Below are 14,518 nucleotides of genomic sequence, written 5' to 3' on the forward strand. Positions count from 1 at the left end.
CTGTGACGATACGCGTAGCACAAAAAGACGAGCGTTTTTTTAGAAGATCCCGTCAATGTCGAATATGTGAAATGCCGACGTGTCTACAGCCGAGGCGGACGTAACGCTGCCACGACCACCCTGCGGGGCGGTCGCCTTCACAGACCCCAGCGCAATATCCTCGTCATCCTCTACGAAGACGATGTTGGCAGTCGGACAAGTACTCGCAGTGCCGCCGCGGGGAATACGAGGTGCGGATGGCGTGGCCACTGCGGCACTGGTACTGGCACCGGCACTGCCGCCACGTCCTTTCCGTCGCGTTACCGTGCCCCGCCGCTTACTGGATGCATGATGCACCGCGGTATCGAAGGCATTGAAAGCAGCATTCGTCGCCTCCACAACACGGCTCGCAAGCCCACCACAGCCCATCACCACCTCCTCTGGCACGACACCCTCCGCATCCACCGTGGGGGCGCAGGCTGTCAGGATGCTCGTCGCAAACCGACGACGAACGCGGTGTTCCTCTAGCTCCACCAGCGGCTCAGCAGGAGGAAGCGCTTGCTTCACAAAGCGCTTCGCACTACGTGCCAACCCGAGAACGCCAGCCTCATTTGCGCTCACATCAGCGGAGGCGATGTTGGCATCTTCAAAACACGGGTACGGGGGTAGGGAGTGGGGCCCCATATGCAGCTCGACTGTGCGCACAGTGGCGTTGGAATTGGGCTTGTCTGTTGAGTGCCCGGTAAGCACAGGTGCGACTGTGGCAGACTTCTCGAAAGTCACCCACCCGTCTGTTTCCTCCTTGCGTGGACGTCGGTGGACACGCGTATCGCTCATGTCGCTTTGACCTATACCGCCATTGCTGTTTGGCAGGAGCGCTGCCCCCAACGCACCACCACCACCACCTCCCAGTTCTGGAAAAAGGGGCTGTGCATCGGTCCGGCGCCCCTCTTGCTCCGCGGCGGCGGGCGAGGTCGATTCTGTTGCCGCCGCCACGCGGGCCTCCACCTCCTCCAAGGTCTGCGGCATCTGCGCATCAGCCGGGTACGCGGGCAGGGGCAAGGGCCGCACTGCCACAATCGCCTCGATCAGCGTACCGTACTCGACACTGCAGAGGCTCAGGCCGTGTCGGACAACATCCACGCACCCAGGCCACGGCAGCAGCGGCTCTGTCTCGTTGTACAGCAGCACGTGCCGCTGGTGACGCAGAAAAAATGACTGTAGTGTATCAAGGACGGCTCGTGGGGGCAAAGAGGACGCGCTCAGCGGAGCTGAGAGACGGTGAATGCCGCCTTCCTCCCATTCCACTCGGGCACCAGTCTTGTCAAGGTAGTTCAGCACCTCCTCACACAGCGGCCACTGGAGAAGGATGAAGGTGATGCCCTCAAAGAGCTGTCGGCGCTGTGATTGCGGAGCGAAATAATGAATGCGCGACGCTGCAGCTGTGGTTTGTGCTGCCTCGCCTGTCATCTCGGTCCGGGTGATTGAGGGGGTAGCGAGACTTGACACGGTCGCCGAGGTCCCGCTGCTCTCCGCATCGCCACCACAGAGGCGTGGATTGTCGGTGGAGGGAGCAATGTGAGTGAGGAGGTCACACCACCACGAAGACAGGGGAGGTAAGTAGCGCAACGGATCGGGCAAAGGAGTCTGCGGTGAGACGCGATTGCAAATGGCCACGAAGAAGTCGGGTGTGACGATGGGTACGGCCCGGCAGAGCATCGCGACAACTGCGGTCGAGGGCTGAACTGTGCTCGTCACCAAAAAACTGACCGCGTTGTAGCAGCGTGAAAGAGCCTGGGAAGGGCCTGTGCCCTCAGTGGCCCCCGCTGCAGCGGTAGTGCCTGCGGCAGCAGCGACCACAGCGGTGGGAGACGGAGTCGCCGCAACCGCGCCGGGCGTCGTCGTTTGTGGACTCGAGGAAAGTCCGCTGCACCCTGGCGGCGTCACTGTGCTGGACCTCCGACCCGGAGCAACGTCGTCGCAGCTCAGACACCCCTCAGCGCTGCCCTGAGTCTCTGTCGCGCTCACCGCTTCGATGCCACCAGCGTTCGTCTCATGCCGTACACCACAACAGCGGAGCGCGTCGAATAGTTTTGCCTGCACCTCCAAGTCGATGTCCTCGCACAGGACCAACACGTCCACCCACACCAACTTCAGCTCCGCACCACGATGGCCCAGTTGGATCTTGAACTGGCGCCAACAGGAGTGGTGAACCGGCACATGAAAAGAAACATCCTTGGTCAGCTGAAGGGCAGACTCAGATGCCCTACAACTTGAGGTGGGGCTTGAGCAGTGCCCCTTTCGGGGGGCCGTGACCGAAGCGACTGCAGCGGGCGAGTAGCACAAGCCGAAAACACCCGTCTCTAGTGCAGGGGGACCCGCGGCCCCGGCAGCGCCTGCATGACCGCCACCCCCACGAGGTGGTGGTGGTGGTGTGTCATCGAGTGTTTCGGCGTCCTCAGACTCTTCTCCGCATGCCACAATGGTGGTACCATAAGTAGAAGAGTCGAGCAGCGCAATGGGCTGTGGAACGCACTCGCTGGAAGCGCTGACCCCTGTGGACGAATGCGGGGTGACAATGATGGTGAGATGCGTGCGACTGATGCTGCGGTCATCTGGAATGATGATGTGACAGTCCTTCTTGCCGACACGGTACGACTCCCCGCTGATCAACCAGAAATGCGGCGTGTTCTGCAAAAAGATGACCCACATCAGAGAGCTGTGTGTGTGTGTGTGGGGGAGTGGAGTGAGTCTCTGAAATGGACGTGTGGTGTGCTCTGTGTGTACTTGTGTGTACTTGTGCTCACAGAAGTCTATGAAGAGAGGAAGGCAGGAGAGAGGGTGGGGCCTGATGAGTGTGCACCAATACACTGCCAGACATGCAGGTCAGCGTATATGCCACACGTATTTTTGTGGAGGTCCTCCCTGTCGATCTCTGCTTTGTGTGTGCGCGTGTGTATCGATGGTCTGCCTGGACTGGGTGAAGACCGAAAACATATGCGGTATGGAAAAAAAAAAGAGAAGCAGCCAATCACACGCCACTCCAGCAAAAACACGCGGGGTCCGGAAGGGAGGGGAGGGAGGATGGGAGAGAAATAGATTACCCATGGAATACCTGCGAGAATGATGCAGACGCGCACCACAACTGAGGTCCATGCCCTCTTCGCCGTGAAGCAATGATCGTGTGAACCACCACCATGACTACCCCCCCGCTGTGCTCCACGTAGATACATGGCGGCATCACGGGGAGAGTCATTAAGCACCCAAAAACACAGAGGCACGCATGTACACAAAGCAAACACACAAATCACTCATTCGTGGGGGTGACCAACTTTCCAAGACCTGCATTGCGCAACTCTACAGCACCAGTGCCAGACAACCAACCAGAGAAAGCGGGGAGGGGACAGATACGTCTCCACTTTCTGGAGAGTGGCTCCTCTCACAACTCTCCACACAACTGAAACGCTTTGAAGATTCCACCGCGACGATGGTGCGACTCCTCCTTGAATAGCCCCCTCCCCCCCCAAAAAAACACACACACACATGTACACCAGGCTCCTCTATATCGACGACCACAGCAACCACATACTGTGCACTGCCAAGAGGACCAAGACCGCCATAAGCACCATCCCCACCAACTCGTAGCTTCGAATGAGAGTGACGACCTGCTCGGCGGGGCAATCATCCCCTACGAAAATACAGTGCCCACCAAGACACGAGATGTTTGAGCAGGTGAGCCATGCCGAGTCCACGGCCGCAACACCAGTGGATCTGAGGCCAGAACGATCTCGTACTCCCCTCGAATCGGCTCTCGCTCGAGGGCCGATGGCTGTGGGGGTGTAGCACCGAGTTGACAACGCACTTGAGGCTTGCTGAGCTGCACCTGCCGCCACCGCTGCAGGCTCCGCCCCGGCAAGGCAGTACACCCCACCGCTTTCGACGCACTCACGGCAGGTTGGTTGGGCGCCGTAAAAACACGTGGTCAGGTCGATGCACGGCTCCTGCCCCTCGCACGTGCAGTCGCTTGCGGGGTAGCACCGCATCGTTGTAGGACACCACCTCTGCGATGCGTTGAGGGTGCACTCTGCACACCCAGTTACGGTGTACATGGCCTTCGGGTCTCCCGAGTCCAGGGCACGGATGGAGAATGACGACGATAGTGTCCCGGACGTATCTGAAGCCGCCCAAGCAACCGACTGTATCAGCAACAGTGTCCCCAGAAACAGCACATGCACCACCGAAACCTGCGACCGTGAGAAGCTCATCGAAGACACCGGCTGGCAGTATGTGATTCTGTGAACCCCGCAAACCTGCCGTCTTACACTCATAGACAGCAGGCTGGGGGAATGCGCTGGCACACGTCACCTAAAAGTCGAGGGGATCGTGATGGAAGTACGCCCGCATGGGAATGAGTTCACACAGGGGAGAGAGGGGGGATAGTGGAATGCGGTGCGCGGGTGAGAGAAGTCGAAAGAGATGAGAAGAACCGGCGCCAACTGTGATACACGAGAGTGAGTGTGTGTGCAACGAGTGACCCCCCTCTCCCGCTCCCCCCGGGGGGAGGGGGAAGAGACACAACTTACGGCTGAGAAAAAGCACTACAAGCGCCTCACGTGTGCGTGTGCGTGTAAGCTCGCAATGAAAGATCCCTGCGAGGCGAGCAGCAGGCGTACATATATATATATATATGTCTGTGTGTGTGTGTGTGTGTCTGTGTGTGGCAGTAGTAGTGTGCGCCGTACGTTTGATTGTAACCTTGGCCTCTCTGCCACCTATCTGTCAACGAGAATTCTTGCATCCGCACACACGCTCAACACTACAGTGTGTGCCGTCGAGATCCGCGCACCGCTAGCGAGTCGGCCATCTCGTTGCCCTGCACCTTCGAGTGACCTCGCACGTGAATCAGCTCGATACCCTCACTTTTATCGTTACGTGTGTTGTGGCATGTGTAACGCACTGACTCCAGGAAGCCTGCCTTGCCGCAGTCCTCATCTCGCAATCGATGCTCGCGTAGGTGCGGGTCAATCTGCTGCCTTGCGTACAGTGTGTTGTAATGATCGCGCAGCCGGATCACCTGCTTCCACAGGTCCTGGTTCTGCACCGGCTCCTTTGTCGAGAGCACAAAGCCGTTCTTCACCCAAGTCTTTGCATACCGAGTTAGCCCGTCGATAACGTAGCGGCTGTCTGTATAAATGATGAGATGGGGAAGTGGTCGGGCAAGGCCACCGAGGCCCCACGCCGACGGGTCGGTACTGTGGGTCGCCTCCAGCGCCTCTGGGGGAGCGCCGGCATCAACGAACGATTGAACAATCGCGTGTATGACGGCGCGCAGCTCTCCACGGTTGTTCGTCTGAGACTCTGTCAGCGGCACTGCACATGAGAAATTCCGTACATCTGACAAGGAGCCGTAGTATCCACCGTAGCCGGCCCGTGCCTTGGAAGTGCCGTTGTGGCTGCACGCACCGTCGACGTAAACCACCTGGACCGCACCCGGTGAACTGCGTATCGCGGCAGTGAGCGGCGGGTGCGACGCGGATCTCGAGGTGGCGACTGCAGAGAAAGGGATCAGCGTAGAGGACCCTCCAAGAGAGGTTGAGGCAGCTTGTGCGTCATCTATGCGGTGCCGTTGCGCCGGTCGCGTTGCGGCCGCCCTCTCTTCTCCAGCCAAGAGGTCGTCACTCGTTTCCTGCTCGAGCCTCCCCTTGAGAGCCCCGCTGCGGCCTGGGCCCCCTTCACCAATTGGTAGAGACGAAGCTGCGATAGAGCTGCTGCCGCTACTCCTGCCAACGCTTACTGCGGAACCTGGGGAGGGCAGAGGATGGGCAGCCAGAAAGCTCCGGGCCTCCGCCAAAGTCCGGAAGCCCTTGTAGATGCTTCCTGGGTACCCCGTCACCTGCTCAGAACACTGCGCCCACGTCGAATAGATGCCGCGCGCCTTACCGACCGCCACAGCGTAGAAGAGCGGCTTCATACGACACCTACAGGATACGTGTGTGGAAGGGGCAGGAACCGCAGCGACAGCCGTGGAGACGCCTAGGGTGAGGAGACGGAAAGGAACTGAAGGAGGGCGAGAGGAGCTGCGGGCCTTCGAGCCTGCTTGACGCGATGCTTGACCCTCCTCAGACCTGTCCCCTTCCCAATACACACACACAGGTAATGCCCTCCACCTGTGGGTGGCCTACACGCGCTTGGTGCCCGTCGTCAGTCTTCTCTCGTGTCCCCAGCGCGCACTTACAACCTGTGCTGGAAAAGCAGAAAGACCCCAGGGATGGGGGGGAAAGGGGGTGAGGGGGCCACGAGCGTGCGTGAGAAGACGGCGATGTACACCACAACACACGAGACAAAGGACAAAAAAAGAAAAAAAACGTGTGTTGATTTCTCCCCTCGCCCAAATACAACGACTGGATTCAACACGCTTCGTCTTCACACACGTCTTTGGCACCTTCTCCCATCCCTCCCCCGGTGTGTGTGTGTGTGTGTGTGTGTGTTCAACACGATATGAAGAGACGTGTTGAATAGATGAATGTGACGTAGCGAAGGGAAAAACAAAAGAGTGGGGGAACAAGACAAATGAAGGGTTACAGCGGCAGAGAGACACAGAGTTTTCATGGCAGAGAAGGAGAGGAGCACCTGTTGTGTTGTATTTTGCAGCAGTAACCGCTGACCTTATTTGCCTTTCGAGCAGTGCACTCCTCTTCCCTTTATTTCCACCCGGCGTGATCTTCCGATACGTCACGATCCTTCACAAACACAAACACACAGCAGGGCGGTGTATGTTGTCGTGTGTTTTGTGGCGACACTTTGTGCTGTCGAGGCACCACAAGCGCAAATGTTTTGAGAACAAAAAGAGGGGGGAATGTGAGGGAGCTGAAAAAAATAGGGGGAGGAAGGAGGGAAAAAAGGTGAGGGGATGTCTTCGAGGTAATCAAGAGAAACGAAAGGTCGTGTGTGTGTGTGTGTCACGGTCAGCACTGCGCGCACACAGTCATCACTGCACCTTCCCCCCCCCCTTCCTCCCCCTTTCCCCCAACTCACTCTACGTCATTCCTTACCGCACCTGTCCGAGGGTACACACCTGTTTATGGACCTTCCAGTCTGCCTTCTGACACTCGGGGCTGCAGTACTTCGCCACCTTGCATTGACTGCAGCGCCGGAGTAGTACTGTCGTCGTAGTTAAAGTACATCGCGCCCCTTTGTGACAGTGAAAGCACCCGTTTGGACTTGGCATCCCCTGTGCCGTGGTGGCATCCTCCATGTCCAGCATGTAACTCGCCTTCGCCACTGCCTCGCAGTCGCTGGAGCTGCACACCGGCTGCGGAAGGTCTTCCACACGTGGTGGGAAGGTATCGGCGAAGAGCATCGTGTGGTGAACTAGTCGCGTCGCCGGTGCAGCCTTGCACGTGCAGCACAGCGCATCCTCTCCGGTCAGCTGCTCGAGAACAGTCGAGCTCACTTCTTCAATGACTCTGTTGACGTCTCGCTCGTACGTCTCCTGTGTGAGTTTGTTAATATCAGTGGAAAACTGAAACTCCTTCTCCCCCACGGCGACATGATAAATGTGAAGCACCATCGGGGTGTTCGGGGCGTGGAGTGGAGGGGGGGGCGAGGATTGTTGGCAGGATACTTAGCAAAAGATGTGGTGAAGACGTGTGTCGCTGTCGGTGTAGGTGTGTGTAAGGGGAGGGAGGGGGAGGGTAAGCCAGCATCGTGAACAACAAGCAGAGGGGGAAAAAAAGATGAGACTCGTCGTGGTGCAGCAGGGAAACGGGGAAGACTCTTTGAAGGTATGGTGACACACACACGCACACGCATTCGCCTGGGTGGTGAAACATTGACGACCCCCCCCCCCACCCACCCACACCGCAATGGAAAATAGAGGTGATGGCGGACATACATGGAGGAGAGAGGGGAGAGAGGGTTCTGTGGATCTCTCTCCTCCCTTCATGGACCGCTATTATAAACTTCTTCTCTTCAGACACACACACACACACATGGGGCACAATGGATAGAAAAAAAGAAAAGAGAGATGAAATGTAAATGGCAAAGACAGGGGAAAAAAGAGAAAAGCGCACGGCCTCCTTTTAGGGAGGGGGAACAGATATACAACAAGTGCACTCCTTTAAAGGGAAGGGTTATATAGAGAAAGGGGGAGAGAGGGGGGGGAGGGGGGGGGGACAGCGCGGAAAGACATCAACCATGAACCGTCGAATCCAGCGCCCTAGCACCTCACCCCACTCACCCCGGAGAAAACACACAGACACACACACAAAAAAAAAACAAGTTTGTGTGGCTCTTGTCGGTCTGAATGGCCCAATTCTAAACACAAAAAAAAAAACGTGAGCTGGAGAGGAAAGAGGGGGAAAGGGGGGAAACTGCGAGTGTATACATGCAAACATACAAATTCCAATAAGGTAACAGCGGGTACAAAAGAAAAAAAAACAACAATACACCTCACAGAGAGTGACCACAGTGGAGGAGGAGCCAAAGTGATACCAGGAATAATAGAAAGAAAATGCCATCTCCACACTTTTCGAATTTCGTGTGAGAAAGAGAACGTGTGTGTGTGTGTGTGTGTGTGTGTGTGTGTGTCGAGGGAGGCAGGGGCACAGGTAAGAGACTGCTCACCCTTTTGGTGTCACTCGCACTCTCACTCCCTACTGACCCGACTCACTAATCGGCCTCTCTGCCTCGTCACGATTCTTGCGGTGTTGCAACTTTGTCTCCTCCTTTATAGCATTGCCGTTTACATCGATGTCATCGCAGATGCGCGCGTTTGGGACCAGCAGAAAACTCAGCGGCACAATGAGCGTTGGCAGTAAGATGTGGCCTACCAAAAGCAACATCGGTATATTTGAGAAGTCACACGGCGTACTCGTCTTGATGGGCAACTTGAACTCCATCAGCAGGGAGCCCACCACGCCCGATAAGGAGCCGCCGAGGTGACCGAAGCCGGCGACCAGCGCGTACACCAAGCTCTCCGATCCACGAGGACAGATGCGAGACAGCAGCACTACCGTCGGCATCCAAGCAAAGTAATAGCTTACCTTGTAGATGATTGCGTCGCCGAAGAGGTACATGGCGTGGTCTGGGATGCCGATACGCAGGTTCCAGCGCTTCACGATGATAATGTCAAAGAGGGAGGCGAGCACCTGAATGGAGTACGTAAACACGAGAGTAAAACGGAGGCTGTGCTTCGAAAAGAAGTACGGAAACGCAGCGACGGCTGCGATACCCGCCATGTTGCCAATCACCGCACTGATCGTGTTGTAGAACATGAACGTGAAGTTCGGGCCACCCGGGTAGCACTCCTTTGAAGCCGTGTAGAAGCTGTCCAGCGCGCCGGGCAGCTGCAGGTACAGGAAAGCGTAACTGAAAAAATACACGCTCACCTTGGCGATTAGGATCGGTAGGGCCCAGAAGGCGACAGCCGTACACACCACGACCACTGGAATGCAGGTGTACAGTAACTGCCAGCGCGTGCCGAGGATGGTCACACAAATCATGGCAATCACCGAGCACAGCATCACTACGCTGTACACGAGGATGCGCCAGTTGCGCATGCAAACGTCTTTGTTGATCTCGAGCACGCCGAAGCAGAGAGGCAGAATGATCAGCTCAAGGAGTTCATCATCAGTCTTCTCCTCCCTGTAGTGCACCGTGTCAAGCGCGAGGTCGTCGCTAACCTCTCCCTCGGCGTTGGAAGAAGGGGCCCCCACAACAGAAAGGGGCTGTCTTTGATCGTAGTCTGCCTCACCACTGCCCGTGGCCAGTAAAGGTGACGATGACTGGCACTCCCGCTGCGCGTGGTACAGGTCTTTTCTCAGCGCCAGAGCATCCACCAGCTGTTCCTCTCGGTTTGGCCTTTCGCCGTACCAGTTCAACGGGAAAAAAACAGTGCTGATGATCTGAGTTAGACCGGCAATGAACAGTCCGACTTGTGGCATCTTCTTGTCCGAAAGAGGCCCCTGGATAAGAGCGGCGATGATGGTCCCCGACAAGATGAACCACCAGATCCAGCTAACGAGGGAGGGACCTTCTTTGGGGTGACGGCGCATGAGGCGGCTGTAGTGGCCCTCCGAAAGAATGTCCACGCTGCCGACGCTGAAACTCGTGAGAAAGAGAAAACCGGCAGCAATGTCAGCGCTCGACACCCTCGGCGGCAGGCAGCCAAACCCGATGGTGAGTGCGCCGCCAATTACACACGCCATCGCGCAGTACCAGCGCTTTGTGTAACCAACGAAGGCCACTGAGTCGGACATCATGGCGGTAACGGCCTTGATAGAGAAGCCCAGTTTGAGCATGCTGGACAGGCGCTGGTAGCGCACCCCCGACACGCCGAAGCGGGAAGTGAACATGGCGAAGCGAGCATAATCGATAATGTTAAAACCGATGCCCTTGTTGAGAAAATACACGAGGCCGAGCGATACGGTGCATCGAGGGCCATAGCCCTGGCAGCAGTTGCCAAAAATGGGGATATGTTTCAGGCACGGAAACTTAGCGAAGAGCGCACGTGCATCCTGGTGAATGTGGTACTCATCTCCCTCGGCCACGTCGTCGGCGTTGTCGACAGCCCTCGGCGCATCGTCAATGGCATCGATCCCGGACACGTTGACGCGAAGGCGGTTGCCGAACTCGTTGTCCTTCTCACCGTCTGCGCCATGATTGGCTGCCATGAGACTGCGGACCCTCTGTGGAGGAGGAAGCGGGGGATCGGGGTGAGGAAGAATGTGAGACGTACCAGAGGCGTGTGTAAGTGTGTGTGTGTGTGTGTGTGTGTGTGGACGCGCACTTGCAGGAGACAATTAGCTTTGTGGACGAAGAAGAAAGGAATAGAGGCAGTGAGATCAAAATGAAAGAATCGAGTGAAGAGACCTGCAGTGACGGATTGGGGAGGGAAGAGGGGCTGATTTGCGGGAGGGGGGGGGGGCAAGCAGAGAACCTCTCGCTTTACACCCGTCTTCGCCCAGTCACACCCTAGACCCTATCCACGCACACACAGCGAGACGAAGATAAATAAACTTCAATATCAAAGCATGACATCGAGCAAAAGAATAACTCTCACGCACGTCATGGACATACTATAGGTTGGGGTACTGCGCTGCAAACTCCAGCAGGGCAGAGATAAAGGCAGCATACTCCACAGAGGTTTCATCCGCCGTACCACGCAGCGAGTCCAGTAGCAACTCAGGCTCACTGGGCTGGGTATGGCAGTTGTGGTAGTATTGACACCAGGCAACCACACGACGACACAACTCTCGGGTGGCACGGACGCAAGTCACACCGTGTCTCTCCAGCACACAGTTCACTGCCTCTGCGCACGTGTAGTACGTCACTCGACTCTCCCCCAAGGCCGCCGAGTCGAGGTGTGGGCAACAGGTGGTGCTGTGGGTCAATGTCGGCTCGCTATGAGATTGTACCGTCCCTCGAAGAGTATGAGAATGTCGTATTCTGGACTCCTCCATAAGGAGGAGAAACACGAACAGCAGGTCGCGTGCATGCGGCCGCACTGCCTCGCACACAGCCAGCACCAGACTAAGCCGTGCTCGTTCTGACTCCGCAGCAAGTCGCTGCCCTCGTCGCCGCTCCTGTGCCGACACGTAGTGCGCCGCTGGCGCGATGGAATGAGCAGAATGCACGCTCTCTCGACGATCAGCGTACTCGTACGACCTAGGAGGAGAGCCGCTGCTGTCAGGTCGCTGTGTCTGCTGGACAAGTAGCGCATGTAGAGCCCTTTCCCGCTCTCGCTTCAGTGCAAGTGAGTCACTCTCATCAAAGGGAGCGGCCAAAGCAGATGAAGAGGCTGTGACCCGGAGATCTTCGACACAATCCACGTAATGACGCAATTTCGTAAAGGGCGGCGCTGATCCCCAGCCACATTGCGTCTGGTCTCCTCCGCCAGGGACATCAGTGGTCCAATGTGGGGAGTGAAGAAAGCGGCGGTCAGCTGCCGGTACCTCCTCGACAGATTCGATCACCTGCCGCACTTTGTGCCGATCCGTTGCTGCGGTATTCGAGAGATCATGGACGGAGCGAGCAGTAGAGTGTGCCACGCATTGTGGCAGGTGGGTGTCTGTGTGCGGTACCGCGTGATCCACATCACCTTCCAGGTGGATGCGGCATGGCGAGAATGGCGCCTCGGGTCGCGGCCTGGCCCATATACCCCCCGTGTCTTGATCATCCACCTGCAGCTGCTTCATGTTTTGTGAAGCTGAAAACAACGCCCTGCTTTCCGCAGAAAAAGCTGCAGATGGCGCAGTGGCACCAGTCGCCTTGGATGTAAGAAAGGGTTGACACGGCGGCACTGGGTAACGGTGACAGACCTCAGATGATGCACTTGCGTCACAGCTCGCAGGGATCGGCTCCACTGAATACTCGCACAAAATGAGAGACTCTCCTTGCTGGCTAGATCCCAGTGCCTCGGTTTGGACACTGAAGTCGATCAAGTCCGGCGCCGCGTTCATCTCCTCCTTCCACATATGTGGGGGCAGCCGAGAGGGAGAGGCATCGAGGCCATGGTGAGACTCCGGGCGCTGCTGGCAGACCACTGTAGCAGGATCATTAGCAAAGAACTGTGCATCCGCCAGTGAGACCAGCGGACTACTAGAGCGAGTAACATGGAGGGTGCGGCTGTTGATCGCTCCCGGACCCGGCTTGGGTGAACGGCTCAACTCAGCAGGGCCACTATTACTGCCTCGCTGTCCATATTTCAGGAACAGCGCCTCATCCCCTGAGAAGGACGAAGAAAAAGAGAGGCCCGATCTCTCGCCCGTCTCCTTGTACACATTGGTGTGAAGACCAGCGGTCAGTGCCTTCTCCACCTCGCTTTCATCGTCCTCCATCTGTGTAGCATCAACAAGAAGGGTCCGCGTTGGGGTTTGAACATCGCCTGTGCATTGGAGAATCAGCGGCGCGCCGCGCGGCAGACGGTCTCGCACCACGTGCATTCCCGGTACTGCCACCTCTGCTCTCTCCGGGGCAAGAATCATCGCAGGCTTGAGAGGGACATCTTCACGTGTCGGTTGCGCCATGGACGTCGTCGCCGCAATGGTCCGAGAACCTTGTGGCGGCGAGTTGGCAAGAGCGCTGCCGTTCCTGGGTGAGAGCGAGATTTGAGAATCATAACTGCGTGGTGTGACTCGCGGAGACGTTGTCGGGGAAGCCGTCCATACTCCCACCCCTCCCACAGAGTCTTTTTCATGGCCGTTTGCCGAGAGGGGCGAGAGTGGTAAAACGTGCACTGCATTCATGGAGTCCAGGCCAGACGCGCGAGAAGACGAGACGTTGCTCATTCGATGACGCCCACGTGCATCGCCATTAGCTGTGCAGGAAGCGGTGGCGCTCAGCTCCGACCTTGGTGGGGGTGACGGTCCCCCAGTGCCCGTGGACAACATGACAGAAGGCCCCCGGTGGGAGGTTAGTCTATCACGCCACCGCTCTCGACGACTCTCAGACGCACAGACAGGGAAGTCTGACAGGCTTTGGCCCCGAAAAGGCATGGCCTCTGAGGGATGTGGCGTCTCGGGGTGGACCACAGCTGCATCTTTGGAGAAGCGTGTGGACGGGGCGCGCAGCGGGTCCATCCAGTTGTTACAGCGCACTTCCCTCCCTTTCAAGGGTGCAGTGAACCCTGTGCTTTTTGTCAAATGAGCGGTAGCGTCAAGTTTCGGGAGAGGTGGCAGGGACGATGCCTCACGGCAACTCGCCATAGTCAACCGGCGTTCGGCGTCGCAGAACACGTCGGCATCCCCCTCCTCGGCAACATGCGCCATTGCCTGCACGCTGTCGCCGTAACTAACGAAGTGGGGAAGCAGCTTTCGATTGCACGCATCGTTGTCTTCCTTGACCTCGACGCCGAGAGACGGTAAAGGCGGCAGTGGACTCTGGTCCTCCCACGACACTGGCCCTGGTGCGTAATCGCTAAAGTAGGAAGCATTCACGTCACTTTTAACCCCCTCCCCCGCGGGCGGGACATCGTCCTGTGGAGGGCTGGCCTCCACTTCAAGGTCTGGCGCTCTCTCATCGTCGCTGCTGACGCCATCAGCAGAAGCAGGTAGTCCCGTACAATTTGGCATCGGCTTCATTCGCAAAACCCATAACCAGGAGCGACGCGACTATATCGACAGGCCAGCATGACACGTCAACGTAGTTGGTGCACGACACCAGGAAAGGAAGTAGGAAGGAATGCAGCACAGCGATTAACCTCTGTAACTCATTTCAGGTAGAGGGGTGGGGAGAGGAAAAAGAGCAGAGAAAGACGAAGGACAAGAGCCCGACATGTACATGCGAGCTGGCACAGACACGATTGTGACACTTTCTAGAAGGAACCTTTGTTGTTTATTTATTCCCCCTTCAGAAAAAAAGGAAAAAGTGTGCGGTTGGGGGGGGTAGACACATACGCTGATATACATATATATACACACAGGTCTATGTTGGGGAAGGGGAGGGGGAGGGGGAGAAGGTATGCGTGGCGGCTCGAGTATCGCTGTCGCTACAGGTCGTGGTGGCGGGTGGGGGATTGGCCAATGATGACTGACGGGAA

The 14,518-nt window shown here is 57.2% G+C and overlaps 6 protein-coding genes across 6 annotated transcripts; all 6 read right to left on the reverse strand.

The window, feature by feature from the left end:
- Positions 1–39: 39 nt before the first annotated feature.
- Positions 40–2,691, reverse strand: JKF63_07099 (uncharacterized protein; the record flags this gene model as incomplete). Its single annotated transcript, XM_067903040.1, has 1 exon — positions 40–2,691. The coding sequence occupies one exon, from the start codon at positions 2,689–2,691 to the stop codon at positions 40–42; it is 2,652 nt and encodes an 883-aa protein (XP_067759478.1).
- An 848-nt stretch (positions 2,692–3,539) lies between these two features.
- Positions 3,540–4,244, reverse strand: JKF63_07100 (uncharacterized protein; the record flags this gene model as incomplete). Its single annotated transcript, XM_067903041.1, has 1 exon — positions 3,540–4,244. The coding sequence occupies one exon, from the start codon at positions 4,242–4,244 to the stop codon at positions 3,540–3,542; it is 705 nt and encodes a 234-aa protein (XP_067759479.1).
- A 551-nt stretch (positions 4,245–4,795) lies between these two features.
- JKF63_07101 (uncharacterized protein) lies at positions 4,796–5,950 on the reverse strand (the record flags this gene model as incomplete). The annotated part of the gene is made up of 1 exon (XM_067903042.1): positions 4,796–5,950. One exon carries the CDS (start codon positions 5,948–5,950, stop codon positions 4,796–4,798), a length of 1,155 nt encoding a protein of 384 aa, XP_067759480.1.
- Positions 5,951–7,027: 1,077 nt separating this feature from the next.
- On the reverse strand, positions 7,028–7,549 carry JKF63_07102 (uncharacterized protein; the record flags this gene model as incomplete). The annotated part of the gene is made up of 1 exon (XM_067903043.1): positions 7,028–7,549. The coding sequence occupies one exon, from the start codon at positions 7,547–7,549 to the stop codon at positions 7,028–7,030; it is 522 nt and encodes a 173-aa protein (XP_067759481.1).
- Positions 7,550–8,633: 1,084 nt separating this feature from the next.
- Positions 8,634–10,652, reverse strand: JKF63_07103 (uncharacterized protein; the record flags this gene model as incomplete). The annotated part of the gene is made up of 1 exon (XM_067903044.1): positions 8,634–10,652. The coding sequence occupies one exon, from the start codon at positions 10,650–10,652 to the stop codon at positions 8,634–8,636; it is 2,019 nt and encodes a 672-aa protein (XP_067759482.1).
- Positions 10,653–11,057: 405 nt separating this feature from the next.
- JKF63_07104 (uncharacterized protein) lies at positions 11,058–14,060 on the reverse strand (the record flags this gene model as incomplete). The annotated part of the gene is made up of 1 exon (XM_067903045.1): positions 11,058–14,060. One exon carries the CDS (start codon positions 14,058–14,060, stop codon positions 11,058–11,060), a length of 3,003 nt encoding a protein of 1,000 aa, XP_067759483.1.
- Positions 14,061–14,518: the final 458 nt, after the last annotated feature.

This window comes from Porcisia hertigi, chromosome 6, assembly GCF_017918235.1.
Source record: "Porcisia hertigi strain C119 chromosome 6, whole genome shotgun sequence".
NCBI lineage: Eukaryota > Euglenozoa > Kinetoplastea > Trypanosomatida > Trypanosomatidae > Porcisia > Porcisia hertigi.